Source organism: Dromaius novaehollandiae, chromosome 24 (genome assembly GCF_036370855.1).
Source record: "Dromaius novaehollandiae isolate bDroNov1 chromosome 24, bDroNov1.hap1, whole genome shotgun sequence".
NCBI classification, from domain to species: Eukaryota; Metazoa; Chordata; class Aves; order Casuariiformes; family Dromaiidae; genus Dromaius; species Dromaius novaehollandiae.
Window position 1 is genome coordinate 4,842,236 of NC_088121.1, and position 16,491 is coordinate 4,858,726.

Sequence of the window (16,491 nt, forward strand, 5' to 3'; positions counted from 1 at the left end):
TTCCACTTAAACATACCATTAAAAAACTTGTGGTTTTTTTTTTTGTTTTGTTGTTGGGTTGTGTGGGGTTCGAGAGTGGAATTTTCTTTTTCCCCTCATTTGTTTTTTGAGGATGAAACAGGTTGCCCAGAGAGGTGGTGGAGTCTCCATTCTTGTAGATATCAAAATCTTTCTGGATATGGCCCTGAGCAACCTGTTCTGGTTGAGCAGGGGGATTGTACTACATGACCTCCAGAGGTCCCTTCCAATCTCAACTGTTCATGGACTGAGTGATCCAAGCCAGCTGCTGCAAAAACTTGAGTAGCTTGTCTGAACTTGACAATAACTGGACTTTTCATGAGCAGCTCAGTGAGGCTGTCTCAGCCCTTCCCAACAGGCTTTTGTTAGAGCCTGAGAGGAATGGGGGTGGGATGGGGCAATAAAGTGGGAGTGTCCTGGGTGCAGATTTTTGTTCTCCTGGCAGTGCAAACTGTATGCCCTTCCAACTTGCACTGTAAAAGTTAATGACTGTGAGCTAGAAATCACCAAAAAACCCACTTCCCTCCTACCTACGTTGCCCTGTCCTTTCCTCCGTCTGCTAGTGGTTATCCCTCAGGCCAAACTGGTGGCTTGTGACTATTCCTGGCCCTCTCGTCCTTCATTTTTTGCCTTTCCAGCCTGCCACAGGATCCCTGGATGTCAGTCATCCTCTCTTTCAGCCTATTAGCTCATCCCTTCTCAGGATTGTGATGGGAAACACTTTTCCCCTGTCCCACATGCCTTGACAGCCTTCCTAGCACCTCCTGGGTGGGAGGTTTTGAGACCTCTGGTTGCATTTCTCTGCTTACCTAGTGGCACATTAGGATCCCACAGAGCCTGACACCATTTGCTTTAAGGCATCGGGCCTTGGGGATCAATACTGCTCTTTTGGCCAAAGAAATAACTGTGCATAACGAGGTTTATAGCATCAATTCCCTAGGCTAGCTAGGGCTTTTTGTTTTCACAAGCCACCAAGCTTGTCCCTCCCTTCCAAATAACCTGGACTGACAAATAAAATGCAAAAAAATCAATAGTTGTCTCTGTGCTTTTCTGGCCTGGGGGCATTCATGTGACCTGAAAGACCTTCTTTGCCCCCACCTCACCCTCTAGCAATCAGTGTGCTGCATTCCCATGTTGTTGGGCTGGTTGGGGTCTGCTGTCAAATGTATTGGTGTTGCACAGAGCAAATAGAAAATGTTTCCTGTAGAGGACCGAGTTGTAAAAGAGTTGGGGATTCTAGAGGCTGAGTGTGTTTGAGGTAGGGGGAGGAACTGTAGACTGTTCTTGGGCTGCTCAAAAACATTGCCATGCAGGATATGATTTTGTCAGCCCCCCTCAAAGGTTGTTATCTTCTATGCAAAAGATTACCATTTGTTGGTTGGGTGGTTTTTTTTTCTTCAGATGAGATCCCATTGTTAGTGAATGCCTCCCTTGATTGCCACTTGTTAGCCAACTGATAGGGATGTCTGGGAATCTGCCCTGGGCCAAGTGATATTTGCAGTTCTCTGTCACCTTACTCCTGTGTTGTGCCCCTACCAGACTGGAAAAGGGCACATTTGTACTGCTGCTCACTCCAGAAGCTTTCTCCTCTATCTTGTATCACGTGGCTCCAGGGGAACAGAGAAGCACAGCATACAAGGCTATTGGTATAGTGTACCTTCTTGTGAGATGTCTGACCAGGGCAGTACGGACTTGAGACAGATTCTGACAGTAGCTGATTTCAGCTGAAGATAACTTTCCTTGGTGCGGAGTGTAGCATTTCTAGGAAGTGAAGAATGAAAGTTCTCATTGATTCATGCTATCCTTCACCCAGTAAAGCTGGGAAACTCACAAAAAGGAGGAAGTAGGGGAAAGACTCTCAAAGTCTTTAGCTTTGATTACAATGTGTAAAGTTTTTAAGGCAGTAATGGCGCTTCTTAATTAAAACTAACCTTGGGATGTCACCCTAGAGAGTCAGCTGCACGCCTATTTACAAACTTGCCTTTTCTCTCTTCTTTTTTGTACTATGTAAACTGTGTACCTTCCACTTCAGAAATACTATTCTCCCCATTGTTATCATTAAACAAGCTCTAGAAAAACACAAAAGCAAAACTGCAGGTCTGCCATTTGACATTATATACCAGTGTATTGGGTATCCAGCTGCGCCCCAGAGCTTGTATGTGCCTGATGTTCCTTTTGATGAGTGGTGTGCATGGCCTCTTTTCAGACTCTGGAAAGGGGCCAATTTTTCCCATGTCCCTTGCTATAAAATGAAATGTGGCCGTGGAGAATAACATGTGCTTATTCAAAGGCTGCTCAGGTGTAACTGATATAAGGTACTCCAGGGGGAAATGTGTTTGAAAGAGACCTTGCTTGGCAAGGGGTGTTTGTGAAAAGGGCTTACTAGTCTCTCTACTGCCTAGGAGAATTCAGGCAGTTCTTTCAGTGATAATAAAAGGATAATGGATTTGGTGTAAGCAACATTTGGTCTTGTCATGGAAAAGCAGTTCATCTTAAGGGACAACTCCAAAATACGCTCAAGCTTGTAGTACAACCTTTCTGACTGTTAGAAGTGTGAGTCTGCTGAGGAACAAATCTTCAGTTTCTTGTGCTGTTGCTTATGTTGCTTTTCTTTTGCCTCACACTTCTATAGCATCTTTCACCCTCAGATCTCCAAAGCTTTAAGTGTGCTTTTTGTTCACTCCTTAATTGTCCCTTGATAGGGCATTAAGAAAGGCTGTGGAATAGTGATCAGAACAGGCAAGCAGGAATCAGGGTTTCTGAGTTGTCCTCTTAGCTTTGCTACCAACTGCATGGTCTTTGTTGAGTCACTCGGCATCTGTTTTGTGGTGTGATCATCTTTAGACTCAATTTCTTCTGTTGCAGATTTTCCAGCAAGTGGATTTCAACAAGAAGCCGGGACGTATGAGCGCTAAGCCTATAAACTTTGCCGTGATCTTGAAGCTGTCCAATGCCAACCTGCAGGAGAAGGCCTTTCGAGTAAGTGGAATCCTAGCTGCTACCAATGCAAACCCTCAGAAGCACAGCTTCTCCATGAACAACGGCGTTGCCTTAGTGACAGTTTTTGCGATTCTGTTCCTTAGGGTTGGAGACTCATTTCCCTACTTGGGAGGTGAAAGATTTAATTCCTGATATCTCTATTTCTGCTTCCTCTACTCAGGATGGACTCATTGAACAGCTGTATGACCTGATACTTGAATATCTCCATTGCCAAGCCTACAGCATTGGATTCCCAGAGTTGGTTCTCCCTACTGTCATTCAGGTAAGGTGTAAGACAACTCTTGGGCATGCCATAAATGTGGGCAGAGTGGGATAAGGCCACTTAAATTAACGGTGAACTCTAGATGGTCCTCATAGCATGAGGGAAGGGCCATCTGCCTTTTCCTAATCATGGGGTTTTTTTGCATTTTGGGGTATTCTTGGGGAGAAGCAGAGGAATCACGCCTGATAGAGGATGAAGTGTCTGTAGAGTTAGCTACTCCCTTGGGAGACAAAGTGGGGCAAAGGGCTGCTTAGCTGCTACAGGGCTGCATTTGTGACTAGTGAATGCGGATGGGCTCTTGGCAATTTAGAGCTGTCCAAATCATTGCGTTGTCTCCGAGTAGTACCTATGCTTTTACTTACCTTATGGCCTCTCTCACACGATCTCCACAAGATGGCAATCTTCCCTGCCTCCACAGTATCTCCATCAACTGGGGCACTTTCCCTAAGTCCTTCCACACAAAACAGCAGAGTTCCTGTCTCTGTCCTTCTTCCTCACTGCACCTAACAGCTGTGCTGTGAAGTAGTGCCCTTTCCCTCTCCCCGGCATTCCTTTGTGCAGGGTGTTCTTAGCTGCTGTCATGTTTGCATACTTCATTGTGCACAATAGCACTGTCTAATAGTCAGTGCTGTGCATCTGGGTGTGTAGTACGTAATCCTTCCCTAATATCTTATTAGCTGGGTGGCTTCAGTTTTGAGTGCGCTGTGACCTCTCTGGTTTGAGCAGTGAGATTGCTCAGTGCAAGCATGTTGCAACTTGTTCCCTTCTTTCCTCCCAGTCCTCTCTATTTTTAACTCATGAGTGACAGGTGTCATACAAGTTTGGCAAAGGGTTGCTGCTGTATCCTGCTTAAGCACACACACCCCTGCTTTGCTTTGATGCCGTTAGCCCATGTGTCTGCATACCTTGTTGCTATGATGCCTCTGGTTGACAGGGGAGCAATGTCTTGGTTGGGGCCCACAGGCTGCTCGGGGGGCAAATCTGCTCGTTCCTGCCTACTGTTGTAGGCTGGCATCTGTCAGGCGCATGACTCTTGGCTGGGTCCCTGCAGCCTGGCATAGGCCATTGCCTAGCTGGCACTAGGCTGCCTTGGCTAATGTGAGCTGACAGGCACTTTCTGTGCTGGCGAGCAGCTCCTGTGCTTGCTCTCGTTTTGCGTGCTTCTCACTTATCGGTAGTGAACAAAGCCTTTTCCTCTCAGCCAGCAGCTGTTGAGAGCATCGAAGCTGTCGGAGCCGATGTTCTGGCTGGAATGAAACACGTTTAACGGCCCTCTGGCACTAAGCTCCCTGTGGCTTCCAAACACACCCTGGGACCAGCCTGTATTTCTGCAGAGAATTAATATTATCAGGTTGCTATTTGGCTGCCACTAACCACAGCCTCGTGGCGTCTGCTGGGCCAGGGTGCTGAGGTTAGCTTCCCAAAATCTCAAAGCCTTCGGGAAAGTGTGTGGGGGAAGGCTTTTCCCCTGGAATGGTTCCAGTTAACTATAAAAATCCATCTGTCTTGATTCCTCCCCTCCCGATGAGCTCACGCTTCTCTCAGTGCCTTGTTGTAAGGGCTGGATTCCAGCTGGCGAGGGGTACGTTCCTCATCTTCTGGTCAGCGGCTTTGGGAGAAGCTAGGCTGAACTGACTTCAAACTGAACTTTAAAACCTCCTTGCCTGGAAGGCAGGAAGCACCAGGGCAGATCAAAGGAAAGCGGAGCCACTAGGGGAGGGAGACGGTTCAAAGGCTTCTGTTCTGCAACTACCTCCACAAGCTGCTAAGGAGCTCAGAGTGCAGAACCCATGTGTCTGGATGCTTAGAGGAGACTGCTGCATCCCTCTCCCAAGTCCTGATTGGCATCACAGAGCAGAGGTGGAAGGTTAAAGGGGAAAACTTGGCAAGCGTAGATAAGGGATCAGTACTGCTGGATATAGGCAGGGGATGGCACGATCTAGGCATGGCTCTCAGCTAGGCAGAAGGGCAGGAGGTGCTGGTGTTTCCAGCCAGTAGCTACTCCTGCTGCTGGTCTCTCTCTGCTCTGAGTTGAATATTCCCTCTGCTTTTTGTGAGTGGAGGATTGGGGTTGATTTAGGTTCCCTGGAACACACAAGCCCAGCTGCTTCAGATCATTTATAGCTCCCTGCGTCATTTACAGTAAGAGGAGCTGGGCTTTTGCTGTGGTCTCTGCTGGTATAAACCATTGGTGTTTAAGGCTGGCAGGTCAACAGAATCAATCCCGCTAATCGCAGAGCTGCTTCACTAGGAACTGACACTGGATCTTAACCACACACACACACGTTCTGATTGCTTTTATTCTGGAAAGGTATGGTTGTCCTGTTTGACAGAGTGGAGAAACACACACGCAAAGTCCCTTTCTCTTTCTCTCATCTGTCTTTTGGCTTCTTGGTTGTTCCTTGCCTCTTAACACAGGACTGGGATCTCGTTACCTCTTGTTAATATCCGTGGCAGATAGCAGCAGGACTGTGAGAGATTGCAGGGAGGAAAGAGGAGGAAGGAAGAGATGAAGCATATGGCTATGAGAGTGAACACACAGCACCAAACTGCACAGATAGAGCCTGAGATTTTGCAGGATTTCTGGCGACACTGCTGCAATGAAAGAAAAATGATAATGTATGTGGCAGCGGATGAAATGGATCTGAGGCTGCAGCTGTGGGGATCAAACAAGATAAATTGCATGACAAATGCATCCCTCAGTGGAAATAAATATGCAGCACCTATAAAAAATAAATATTTTAGAAAGGGGGGGATGAGGCTGGGACAGATTTGACTAGTGAAAGAATAGTTTTGCTGATGGTTTCTTTTTACTTGTTTGATAGGCAGTTTGCTTTGCGAAATAGGGGAAAGTTGTTTATTTTATCTCTGTTTTTCTGAGCTGGGTGAATGATGGTGGCTGGAGCTATCCTGGGGATAAAGGACAGGGAGAAGCCCCTGCTGCTAGCTAATGGGAAACATTCTCCATATTTGTAGCCAGCAGCAGATCTCGCAGCAGTATACCCATCAGGAGATCAGTGCCCTGACAGAGAGAGGCCAGCTGTGACTGTCACCTCTTGATTAACATTTAATACCTATCCGCTTGGTGTGTAAGATCAAGCCAACATGTAGGCCTGACAGGAGGGAGACATCCTTCTTCTTCTCCTTCCCCCAGCTCTCTCTTCTGAGGCGGAACTTTTAAAGTCATAAGGAGAGAAGATAGTACTGAATTTGCTGTCTAGAAACCCATTATCTGTATCGTGATAGCATCAGCAGGTCCCAGTCGAGGTGAAGGCTCCATTGTGGTTAACTATTTTCTTTTGCCCTGTTAGGTTTATTTCTCCAAAGCAAGTGCCAGTGTAGTGTATACATGGCTCCAGCAAAGAGCCTGCCCTGCAGAAGTTGGAGAGCTTTCCAGAAAGTTGTCTTGAGGCCCATGAAAACTGTTAGTAGAGACTGAACTGGAATTCAAGCCATGGGTCAACCTGTGCACTCCCATCTCTTTTTTTGTCAGCAAGAGTATCTGCTGCTGCTTCAGCTTTTGATTTGGAGGTGTCAGAGCAGTGCAGTGGTGTTGGAGGGTAGTTTGCATTGGGAGGGGAGATCTTTTTTAGTGGGGAGAAGAGGGGTTTGCTTGAGGACAAGGCTGTTGAGATTAAAAAAAAACTTGCTCTGTTTGCAATGAAATAACCTCATTGTCTGAGAGAAGCAAAGTGTGTTTCCTGCTTCGAGACAGGGCAGGGGCAGATTCTCTGTGAGTAGGATGGCCCTTACCCCGTCAGGCAAAGGTAGGGTTTGTGGTTTCCTGGCAGGCTGGCTCTTACCCTGAGGGTTCCATGTAAGGCCTTGGGTCTAAAAGAAAGAATTATCTAGGCACATGCTGTGCAAGTTGTCCACAGAAGAGAGTTATTTTGTAGATTTTTGTGTGGTGGGTGTGTGGGTTTGTGCTCCTGAAAAATGAGAGTTGCCGGTTGCAGTTGGGTTTGGTATGGTCAGACATTAAGCAAACTTCACCCCATATGACTCTGCAGATGGCTATCTGTCCTGACCCACAGCTCTGCTGCTGAAACAGCCCCAAGCTCTCCTACAGAGTTTTACCAAAGACCCTTAGTTCCAGTCTACAGATTCCCGCACTCTGTGCCAGTCTCCGTCTCTTCTCAATCTCTGCTTCAATCCCAGCCTTCACTGTCAATGCACAGCCTCATCTATTTAGTATTCCCACCTCAATATCTACCAGCGTTCTGTAATTTTAACCACAGACACCTTTTTCCATTATAATCTTGGCTTCCCTGTGCTTTTGGCCAACTAGCATCCACAGATATCCACTGCTATTCCTGATCTCAGTGTGTGTAGTCCATATTCCCTCACTGGTATTTGAATTACAATGGCAGCTGGGAGCTAAGGCCCTGAAGAATGTAGACTTTTTCTTGATGGCTGCTCGAACTCCACTGAGATATCCTTTCGGAAAGAAGAACACTTAAATTGGTTGAAAAAGCTGTTTTCAAGTAAGGCTGCTGAGCTGGACTTCATACAAACATCTGGTCTGTCACTGTATCTCTTTGCTTCCTTTCAGCCCAGGGTGGCAGGACCCCCACGGTTGAATATGGGTGATACACTGGACTATAGAATGAATCGAAGGGAAAAGGCACCCCATGCTGCCTGTCACTGGGGGTGGGAGATGCTTTTTTTGCTGATGGGATCTGTTTATGGAAATTATTACATTGCTTTCATTCTTCTTCTCTTTTCCCCCCTCCTAGCTAAAATCTTTCCTGAAGGAATGCAAGATTGCCAACTACTGCAAGCCTATCCGGCAGCTCCTGGAGAAACTGCAGGAAAATTCTGCCTACATCGCCAGCAGGCGTCAGAAAGCTACCTTTGGCGTGGCCAGCAGGGAGTCTGTGGTGAGCCTGCTACTTCAATTTGGGCTTCCTGGAAAGACAGTCAGGCTCCGGCTGCTGGGGTTGAGCGGGTGACGGAGGCGGGAGGGACGAGGTCATGGAAACAGGAGTGTGTGGGGTGGGGTGGATGTTCACAAACAACTGAGCTCGGCAGGGTTCTGATGCTATAGCTGGCAACGCTCTGCAGCCAAGAGCCTCATGGAAAACAGTACATAAATTATACCCTTCTAATATTTATAACACACACACATGTATGGATGTGCCTTGCTTTGTTGGGGCATGTCCTTTGTTGAGAAATTTGCCTGTCTTCATCCAACTTTTGATATATAGATGCTAGTTCATGCCTAAGGTGATGGGGGAATTCTTTCTCCTCTGTAAGAGCATTGTTTCTTCTTAGTCCATAGAGACCAGTTTCCAGCAGTGTAGAACCAAGACATCAGGTGACTGATACATGGCAGTTCATGATCCAGAAGGTGAATCTTAGTGCACAACCTTTCCCCCCCTTTTCCTGGGCTCTTGTGGAGACAGAGCTGTAGAACTGGGAAAGTTATGAGCCATAAGAACAGCGATCAGGCACCCTGGGCACTATAGCTGTTTCTTAAGAAAGGTGTTCCTATATTCTTCTGTCTGCAGTCAAAGCCATCCAGCCTGCTGAGAAGTAGCTGAATGCATTTGACACCTAGAAAAGCTGCAGTGGCTTGGGACGGCTCATATGGTCCAGGGAGCTGTTTGAGCTAAATCTCAGGACAATTCCATCTTAACGATGAGATGAAGAAGAGTGACTACAGTGGTGATGGAAGCCTGTGTCTATCTTAGAGAATCAAGTGTAGCACAGGCAGAAAACAGTATGTTAGAGGATGTATTGGCTAATAGTTGGCCATCTGACTGCAACAGGGACTAAGAGATGATGTCTTCCTGAAAAAACTGGAGTTGGTCAGAGTATTACCCTGGATGGGTGCGAGTTGGGTATAGTTGAACAAGGTTGAAACGTCTGAAGTAACCCACCATAAAGGGGTGGGTTACACATGGAACAAGCAGAGTTGAGCTGCCCTTTAAGGCATGCCAAGAGGTAATGGTCTCCAGAGTCTTCCAATAAGGAAGTTTCTACTACCATTCAGATTTAGGCACCGGAAGCTGGATACTGGCATGGCTGCTTGTTTAGGCTGTGTTAAGTAGTGACCTTGTGTTAAAAGGCTCTAGAAGCAACCATTTGGTCTTAAATTCTGTTATGCCGTTCTCTGTGGGCCTGTGATAGAAGGGCAACCCTCTCTTGCTATTTTCTTCGTCTCCTGGTCTGCGATCTGCAAATAGTATGTCTTCAGGGATTAAAGTCCCTCCTGTTGTGGCTTGATAATCGTACCTGTTTTGCAGTTGTCTATGAAATGCATGATAGATGAAGGTGGGGAGGGGAAATATACTCCTGTACCAGTATCTTCCTGTCTTATAAAGCATGGCATTGTTTCCTCAGCCTGGTTAGAAAGTTGGTTGGCCTGTGCACAGGCAGAGATGCTGCCTTTCTCTTTGTTTTCCCTACTCCTAGAGTCTGCCTGCTCCAAGCCAGGTCCTCATAGAGATGGGGTAAAGTATTGTCAAGAGATTCCATTATATGTCTTTGAAACTTTTTTCTCTTGCTTTTTTCCATCCTTCTTCTGGAACCTGCTGACCTGCTAAACTGAGGTATTTGAAATCCAGACCCTTTATTAATGAAGCCAAAAGGAAGCCATCTTAATGAAGCTTTGTCTGTCTTATCTTTGGGATGGGTAGCTTTTTGTTTATCCAGCACAGCAATCTTTGCACCTCTGATAGATGAACTTTGTGTGTGTAAGTGTAAGTAGTGGGTCTGGCTCTTCCCTGTCTGGCAGGAGAGAGGTGAAAATATCTCTGTCTACAAGGTAATTGCCAGGGTCCAAGTGATCTCTGTGTGGCCACGCACTGTCATTGAAAAGTCTGGAGTTCTCCATCAGTGAAAACTCCACCTGTTGGCATGGAGCTGGGCATGGAGCAGGAGTTGCAGTGCAGACTAACTTATCTACAGACACTCAGTGACAAGGATTGCAGGAAAATTATCTTTTGAAATCCTGGTGTATCAATGCCAGGACACAGCAGTGAGATTAAGGGGCTGATGGAACTGGTTTTGAATGGACTAAGTAGTCTTTGTTGCTGTAAATGCTATTCTGGATTGTATTGGATTGTTTTGCCATAGGAATTATGCTTCCCATCTGGACTGAAGTGGTTAGGACTTTGTTGTTTGGTATTTTTTTGCGGACAACACTGTGACTACCCAGCTGCTCTGCAGAGGTAGAGATTTCAGCTTCCAGGGCTCTCCATGAAATGATGGGTTGGGGAAGATGTTTGTCTAAATAAAAAAGGGTTTCCAGCAGCTCTGCCACTGTCTGCATTTTCCCAGCAACTCTGGCTGCAGCCCCTTTTACAAGAACTAGATTATTATTTTAACATCTTACTGCCTGTACAGCTCCTTGTTGACACTGGTGCACCTGTTTCCCCAGGAACATCTGTACCTGGGTGGCTGAGTAGCATGAGTCTGGCAGGACTGGCTCTGGCAGGACTGGCTCTGGAGGGGCAGCAGCAGGCAGCTTGCCTTCGGTGAGGGAGGCAGGCAGGCACCAGTTTGCCAAGCATGCTCAGAGGAGGCTGCTCCTCTGCTGTTTAAGGGGATGCAGCGAAGAGTAAAGTGCTGTCCAGTGAAGATGCCTATTTTTCCAGTGCAATCTGTATTTCTGCACTGCGTTGTTGCCCTTTGAGAGAAGACAGCCCTTCTCTTCCTTGGGTTAACGGGATGTCACTGCTCCTGAGAGCAGAGGCAACAGCCCACTCTATACTTCTATGGGGTGGAAGTGACATGGTTGTTTATCTTTTGTGCCCAGGGAACAGATTTTGTGGACAGTGGCCATGTATTTTCCCACACTCCTTTGCAAACAGATGGCATACATTTCCAAGAAGGGCCAAAGCTCTCACAAATGCTGCACTTCCCAGAGTGATTTTGAGTGGCCCTAGAAATCCGGATTGAGTTTGCCAGGCTGTCTCCAGCATATGTGGGACATTGGCTCTTCTCATCAGCAAACTCTGGCGGAAAAGGGAAGGGAAGAAGGGGAGCGAGGGGAGAGGAAGAAAAGAGGCCAAAAGTATTTGCATGTCCGCCTTGCCAGCAAGAGCAATTGAAAGCAAATACTCTCTGGTATTCACATCCATGCATTTGTGCCGGCTCCCCTGCAGGAAGCAGAGCCCAAATTCTGAGCTAATCCTTCCATCCGATACACTGAAAACCAGCTTTCAGGGGAGGAAATGGGTTTAAATTGAGAGAATAGCAATTCTGAATGTGATCAGTTCTGCAATACTGAGTAGTGGGGGTATTTTAGAAACTCTGTACTTCATCAGAGGGTCTATATTATGTAATTTTAAAAAAGAAATAGCCTGGAGGTTGAACCTAGTGCTACAGGGAGCATGGGGGTGTGACGTTGTACTTAATATGCAGGGACTGTAGAGGGATCCCTCCTTGCATCCTAGGAGTGTGCTGTGGAGGGGTAGCCATACCAAATGTGTGTGTGCCTGGCTGTTTCCATCTTCATTTAAGGTTGAGAACTTTAATTTACACCTCTCTTTTATAAAGAGCAGGTTAATATTTGAGAGAGAGTGTTTTTCTGAGAGTATGATGCTAATGGGTTTACTATGTTAATTAAGGTCTCCCTGAGGGGAGCCAAGAAGAGCGGAATGTGCAGCTGAAGTTTAATCCAGGAGCACAATGTGCAACTCCGACCATAGGTTCCTTAGCACTAGTCTGGGCCCTGGCTCAGCAGGGGAGAGTGCAGGGAAGGAAGGTAGTGCATCCAGACATGCAGCATGCACTGAGCTTGCATTACAGCCCTATGACTCCCAGGTGCATCTCTGTGCTGAGCTGAGGAAACTTTGTTTAGGAACCGTGGAGCCCAACAGGCTGTTGCACTTAATGAAATGTGAAATGAGGGAATGAGAAGATGGAAAACATTGCCTCATTTCCATGGGATTTCCAGATCTTCTGCATTCATCCCCATCTCATGTTTCAAATGGGAGGGTTTCTGGAAGGCAATGATCTTTGTTACATTTGTACAGGCCCTAGCACTGTCGGTTTGATCCATGCTGGTTGCCCCTAGGCAACACAGTGATGCAAAAGTAGTAATAAAAAGAGAATTGCAAATGGTTAAAGGGGGTATGAAGGCATCCACACCCTCAGAAATTCCCATTGAGGTGTTCTGACTGGGAAGATGGGAATGTTTTTTAGTGGTCCTTTTTTTTTTTTAATCTGTGGATCCAGTTTAAAAGAACTATATTGGACAGAACACATAGACTTTTGCCCTCCATAAGAAAAGTCTTTCTTGGAAGCTGTCCATACCACACAGCATCAACAAATTGATTGATTACAGCTGGCAGCCTGGTATGAACCTGATCTATATGTGGGGTGACTTACACTCCTCAGGAATTGCTCCTCTTGCCATAGTAGTGGGTCAGATCAGTGGTGGAGCAGACAGTAAAGCTGAGCTGTCTGCTGGCTGGCGTCTCCACTGGTGAGTGCTGCTGGAGTCAGTGGTACATCAGCTGTGCTTTCAGTCAGCCTGCCAGGGAGGAGACAGGAGAGCAGATGCAGTCTCCAGCCATGCAGACCTGGAGCTGTGTTACAGAGTCCCATGGGGGTTGTGAGTATGGGGCCCGTGATTACCCGAAAGAGCCTGTTTAGCTTGATGCAGTACTGATAGCGCCTGTTTGAGGATGCGTAAATAGATTCCTTGCCATTAGAGTGCAGGTGACACCAGCTGGTCGCCCTTTAATTGTCATAGTTTAGCTCCTGGTGCCAGCTACAGAGACCACAGATCATCTCTACTTCCCTCTCAGTGATGGGCCAAATCAGGAGCTGATGTAGACTGATGTATTTCATTTCACTGTCTTCACTGAGTACTTGCTTATTTGTAAAAGCCAAGGATCTAGCTTGTTGTCTGTTGCAGAGAGCTGCGCTCTCTATCGTGTTCTTCATACACTGCTCTCTACGCAAACTTTTCCCCACGCCTTGGCTCACAGCCTGCAGCAAGCGTAGTCCCCTGATTTTGATGCTTAGCTCCCTAGAGGCAGAGTTGATTTGGCGTCTTGTTGAAGAACATTATTTAAGCTACTGCTATTTTTTTTGCTGTGAGGATGGTTTGGTCCTTCTTTTTCCCCATCCAACCCCCCGGCTGCCCAAACAGGAGCATTTTGTACACACAGCAGCCCACACAGAGTTGTGTATTTGTTCCCAGCACTGGATTCTGGATGCTCTTTCTGGATCTGTTCTAACCTCTGAGTGGATCTGTGCTAACCTCTGTTCGTGTTGCTTGTTTCCTTCCTCCTTTTCCTGTTTCAGTTCCTACTCATATGTCCTATCCCTTTGCTTGCATTTGATTGACTTTTTACTGGGGGCTAGCGCAAAGCCTCTGGGCACTTTGGTAATCCAGACAATAGGTACAGTTCTCTGTGGGTTTTAACTTAAAGGGATACTGCCAGGTTAAAAAGAATGTGTTCTTATTTGACATACCCTCTCTCTCAGCACTAGCATGCCAGATGATTAAAGCATGAAAGAATTTTTAACCATCTAATTTGCTTCCCACTATTTACAGTGTTTGCACATGTTTTCTCTCTCCACTCGGACAGCGGAAACAGGCTCGGCACTTCTTCATACTCTGCTTTCTCAAGGCTGGGTTGGGTCCAAGACCCTGCAAGGGAATGTTTGTTTCAAAAATAAACTCTTGGCTATAGAACAGGGGGAAAAGGCAATCAAGCATCTTTTGTACTGGGGTCTGGTAAATGCTTGCATGAGGTTTTTCTGAATTAAAACACAAAAACTGAACAGGCCACCAAATGCCTCCATTAAGGGAGCAGGAGAGGCAAATTTTGCCTTGATAGATCCTCTGATTGCTCCCTCCAATGCCCTCTGATTCCTACCTTTAGGGTTTCAGCAGAAGTAGTTTCTCTTGCATTACAGTAGACTGCATCATTTGGCTTGACTACCGTGTCAATGCCTTCTCTCTAGAGCTGGAGTAGAAGTGCAGGTCTAGTGCCAAGATTGTAATAGTGAATCCAAGAAAGCACTCAGCTGATTTTAGAAGAGCCTATTGCAAGTTCCCAGCACTTCTGAGAATCATGCCTCTTCTATAAGGGAGGAGTAGGAATCTGGGAACCCACATTTCCGGCCACCATGCTTGAAAACTTTGGTGGTCCTTCATAAGCCAAAGTGTCTTATGCACAACTATATGGATGCCCCTTTTAGAGGAGCTTCTTACAGCTTTAATAGCAGGTCCAGTGCTACCCTGTAGCTCTTCTCCTTTGATGAACCTTATGCCCTGCTATACTTCATTTATCTCTCCACTGTGATTCAACACTCATGACACTGGTATCCTGTGCCATTGTACCAGTAAGCTGTTGCATTGGCCAAGCTTTCCTTTTGTCCTTTGGCATTCTTTGATCTCCCTGCAGAGCCCAAGCATTGCTTTACCTAAGGAGAGCTGTCAGTCACACCACTCCTGTTTTAGTAGTTGCTTAAATGACTGTGTTTGAACTCACACTTGGTTCTGCCTGCAGTCTTAGTCATGGATGCCAGTTCCAATCCAGAAACTGCAAACAGGTGGTTTGGGACAGGGTCTTAAACTCCACTCTTGACTCCCTGTATTTGCTACATTTGTATTGCAAAACTTATGCTTTGAACACCTTCCTTAAATTTGCATTCCCTCTCTCCACACAGGAACAATGGGAGAAGCAGGTCAAAGAGGAGGGGACACCCCTGACCAAGTATTACGCTCAGTGGAAGAAGCTAAGAGAGAAGGAGATACAACTGGAAATCAGTGGCAAAGAAAGAGTAAGAATGAAACCCCTGACTTATTTCGCATTCAGCTGTACCATGGGAAGAAAGGAGAGCATATCCTAGCAGCAGGATGGTGGGTGGCCAAAACCAGCTCCACTGGTGTGAGCTGAAGTTGGCTTGAACTGGATGGATGGGTAGGCTGTGCGTTGTTGGAAAGAGTATGGGTGGGTCTGGATGACGCAGCCTAGCCAGTGTCTTCAGCTCTGGGGATCTGTCTTGCTGGGATCTCTAGGAGCAATATCCGTGTCCCTTGCCTGCATCCTGTTTGTTTGCCTAAGCTAGTAAGAGGTGATGTAGTGCTAGGATAAACTTCCCCCTGACTGCTGTTTCCTTGTAATCCTGCTTGCTGCCCAAAGTTAGTCTCTAGGCAGCTGACTTTGCTGCTGATGGTAGTTTGACTTGACACCTTAAAGGTGTGTGAATTTCCATGTGGGTCATGCAGTTTGAACTAACACCCAGACTTCCAGTGAAGTTCATGACTTGGCTTGGGGGCCTTGGCTGGACCTCACCTCTAGCAATGAAGCCATGCATTATAATTAGGCACTCTGCTTAATTGCTTGGTTGGATTGGTGGTTGGGGTTTTTTTTTTTTTTTTCTTATCTGTGCCAGCAATGGCACCTGGGGGCAATAGCCTTACTGTGGATGCTACTTGAGGAACAGGTGTGTGATGCAGTTTTGAATTTTAGACTCTACCCACAGTGTCTGTTCTGTGTATTCATCCCCACTTTCATAGGCCTAGCTTTCCAAGAAAGTGAGGAGGGGAAAATGCATCTGTTCTTACAAGGGGAATATCAGAGATGGGTTTTGCTTAGCAGTTGTTTGTTTCACCCAAATGGATGGCTGGTTGTGAGGTGGGACTTGCTGTCTGGATGAAAGTGTTCAGACTGCCGTTTCCCACATCTCCTGCCCAAGTGAAGGTTTCCTGGCCATTCCCCCAGCACTACGCTCCAGGATGCAAAAGCTGGAAGCTTGCTTAAATTAGGACCCCAAAGGAAAGCTGTCTCAATGCTAATGCAATGAAAGTGGCTGAGCTAGGCTGTTGGCCAGGAGCAGGAAATAGAGATAATTGGTGTCTCCAGCATAGGGTGGGGAACAATTAGAATAATCCATGGGACATGAGGATGATTGGCTCTAAGCCAAGTCCCAGAGCATGGTAGAAAACGTAGGTTATCCTATGATATGCTCAGAATTGCATACCAGCCTGAGATAAGGCTGGGAGACTGAAATTCCCTTGGGCAGCTGTGCAGAGGGAACAAAAATCACTTTTTTTTTTCTTTCTTTTTTTTTTTTGCTCTGCAGAGCTAGCAGGAGAAAGTGGCCTTTGCAGAAACAAAGTTGCCCACGTGGGGCTAAGAAACAGCAAAAAAGGGATTGTTGTGAGTAGGGCTGACCTCTTACCCAAAACTGACCCTGCTGCTGTGAGCTGAGACTTTTTTGGTACTGAAGCAGCTATG

At 46.5% G+C, this 16,491-nt stretch overlaps 1 protein-coding gene across 2 annotated transcripts in view; it reads left to right on the forward strand.

The window, feature by feature from the left end:
• NOC2L (NOC2 like nucleolar associated transcriptional repressor) overlaps positions 1-16,491 on the forward strand; it is a 58,510-nt gene that overhangs the window by 24,161 nt on the left and 17,858 nt on the right. For both annotated transcript variants that reach the window (XR_010392838.1, XM_064525522.1), the window contains exons 12-15: positions 2,884-2,997; positions 3,179-3,280; positions 8,017-8,160; positions 14,918-15,031. Coding sequence is in view for 1 of the 2 variants with exons in the window: in XM_064525522.1 (XP_064381592.1) it covers positions 2,884-2,997; positions 3,179-3,280; positions 8,017-8,160; positions 14,918-15,031 (474 nt within the window). In the remaining variant the exon portion in view is untranslated. The remainder of the gene's footprint in view (positions 1-2,883; positions 2,998-3,178; positions 3,281-8,016; positions 8,161-14,917; positions 15,032-16,491) is intronic.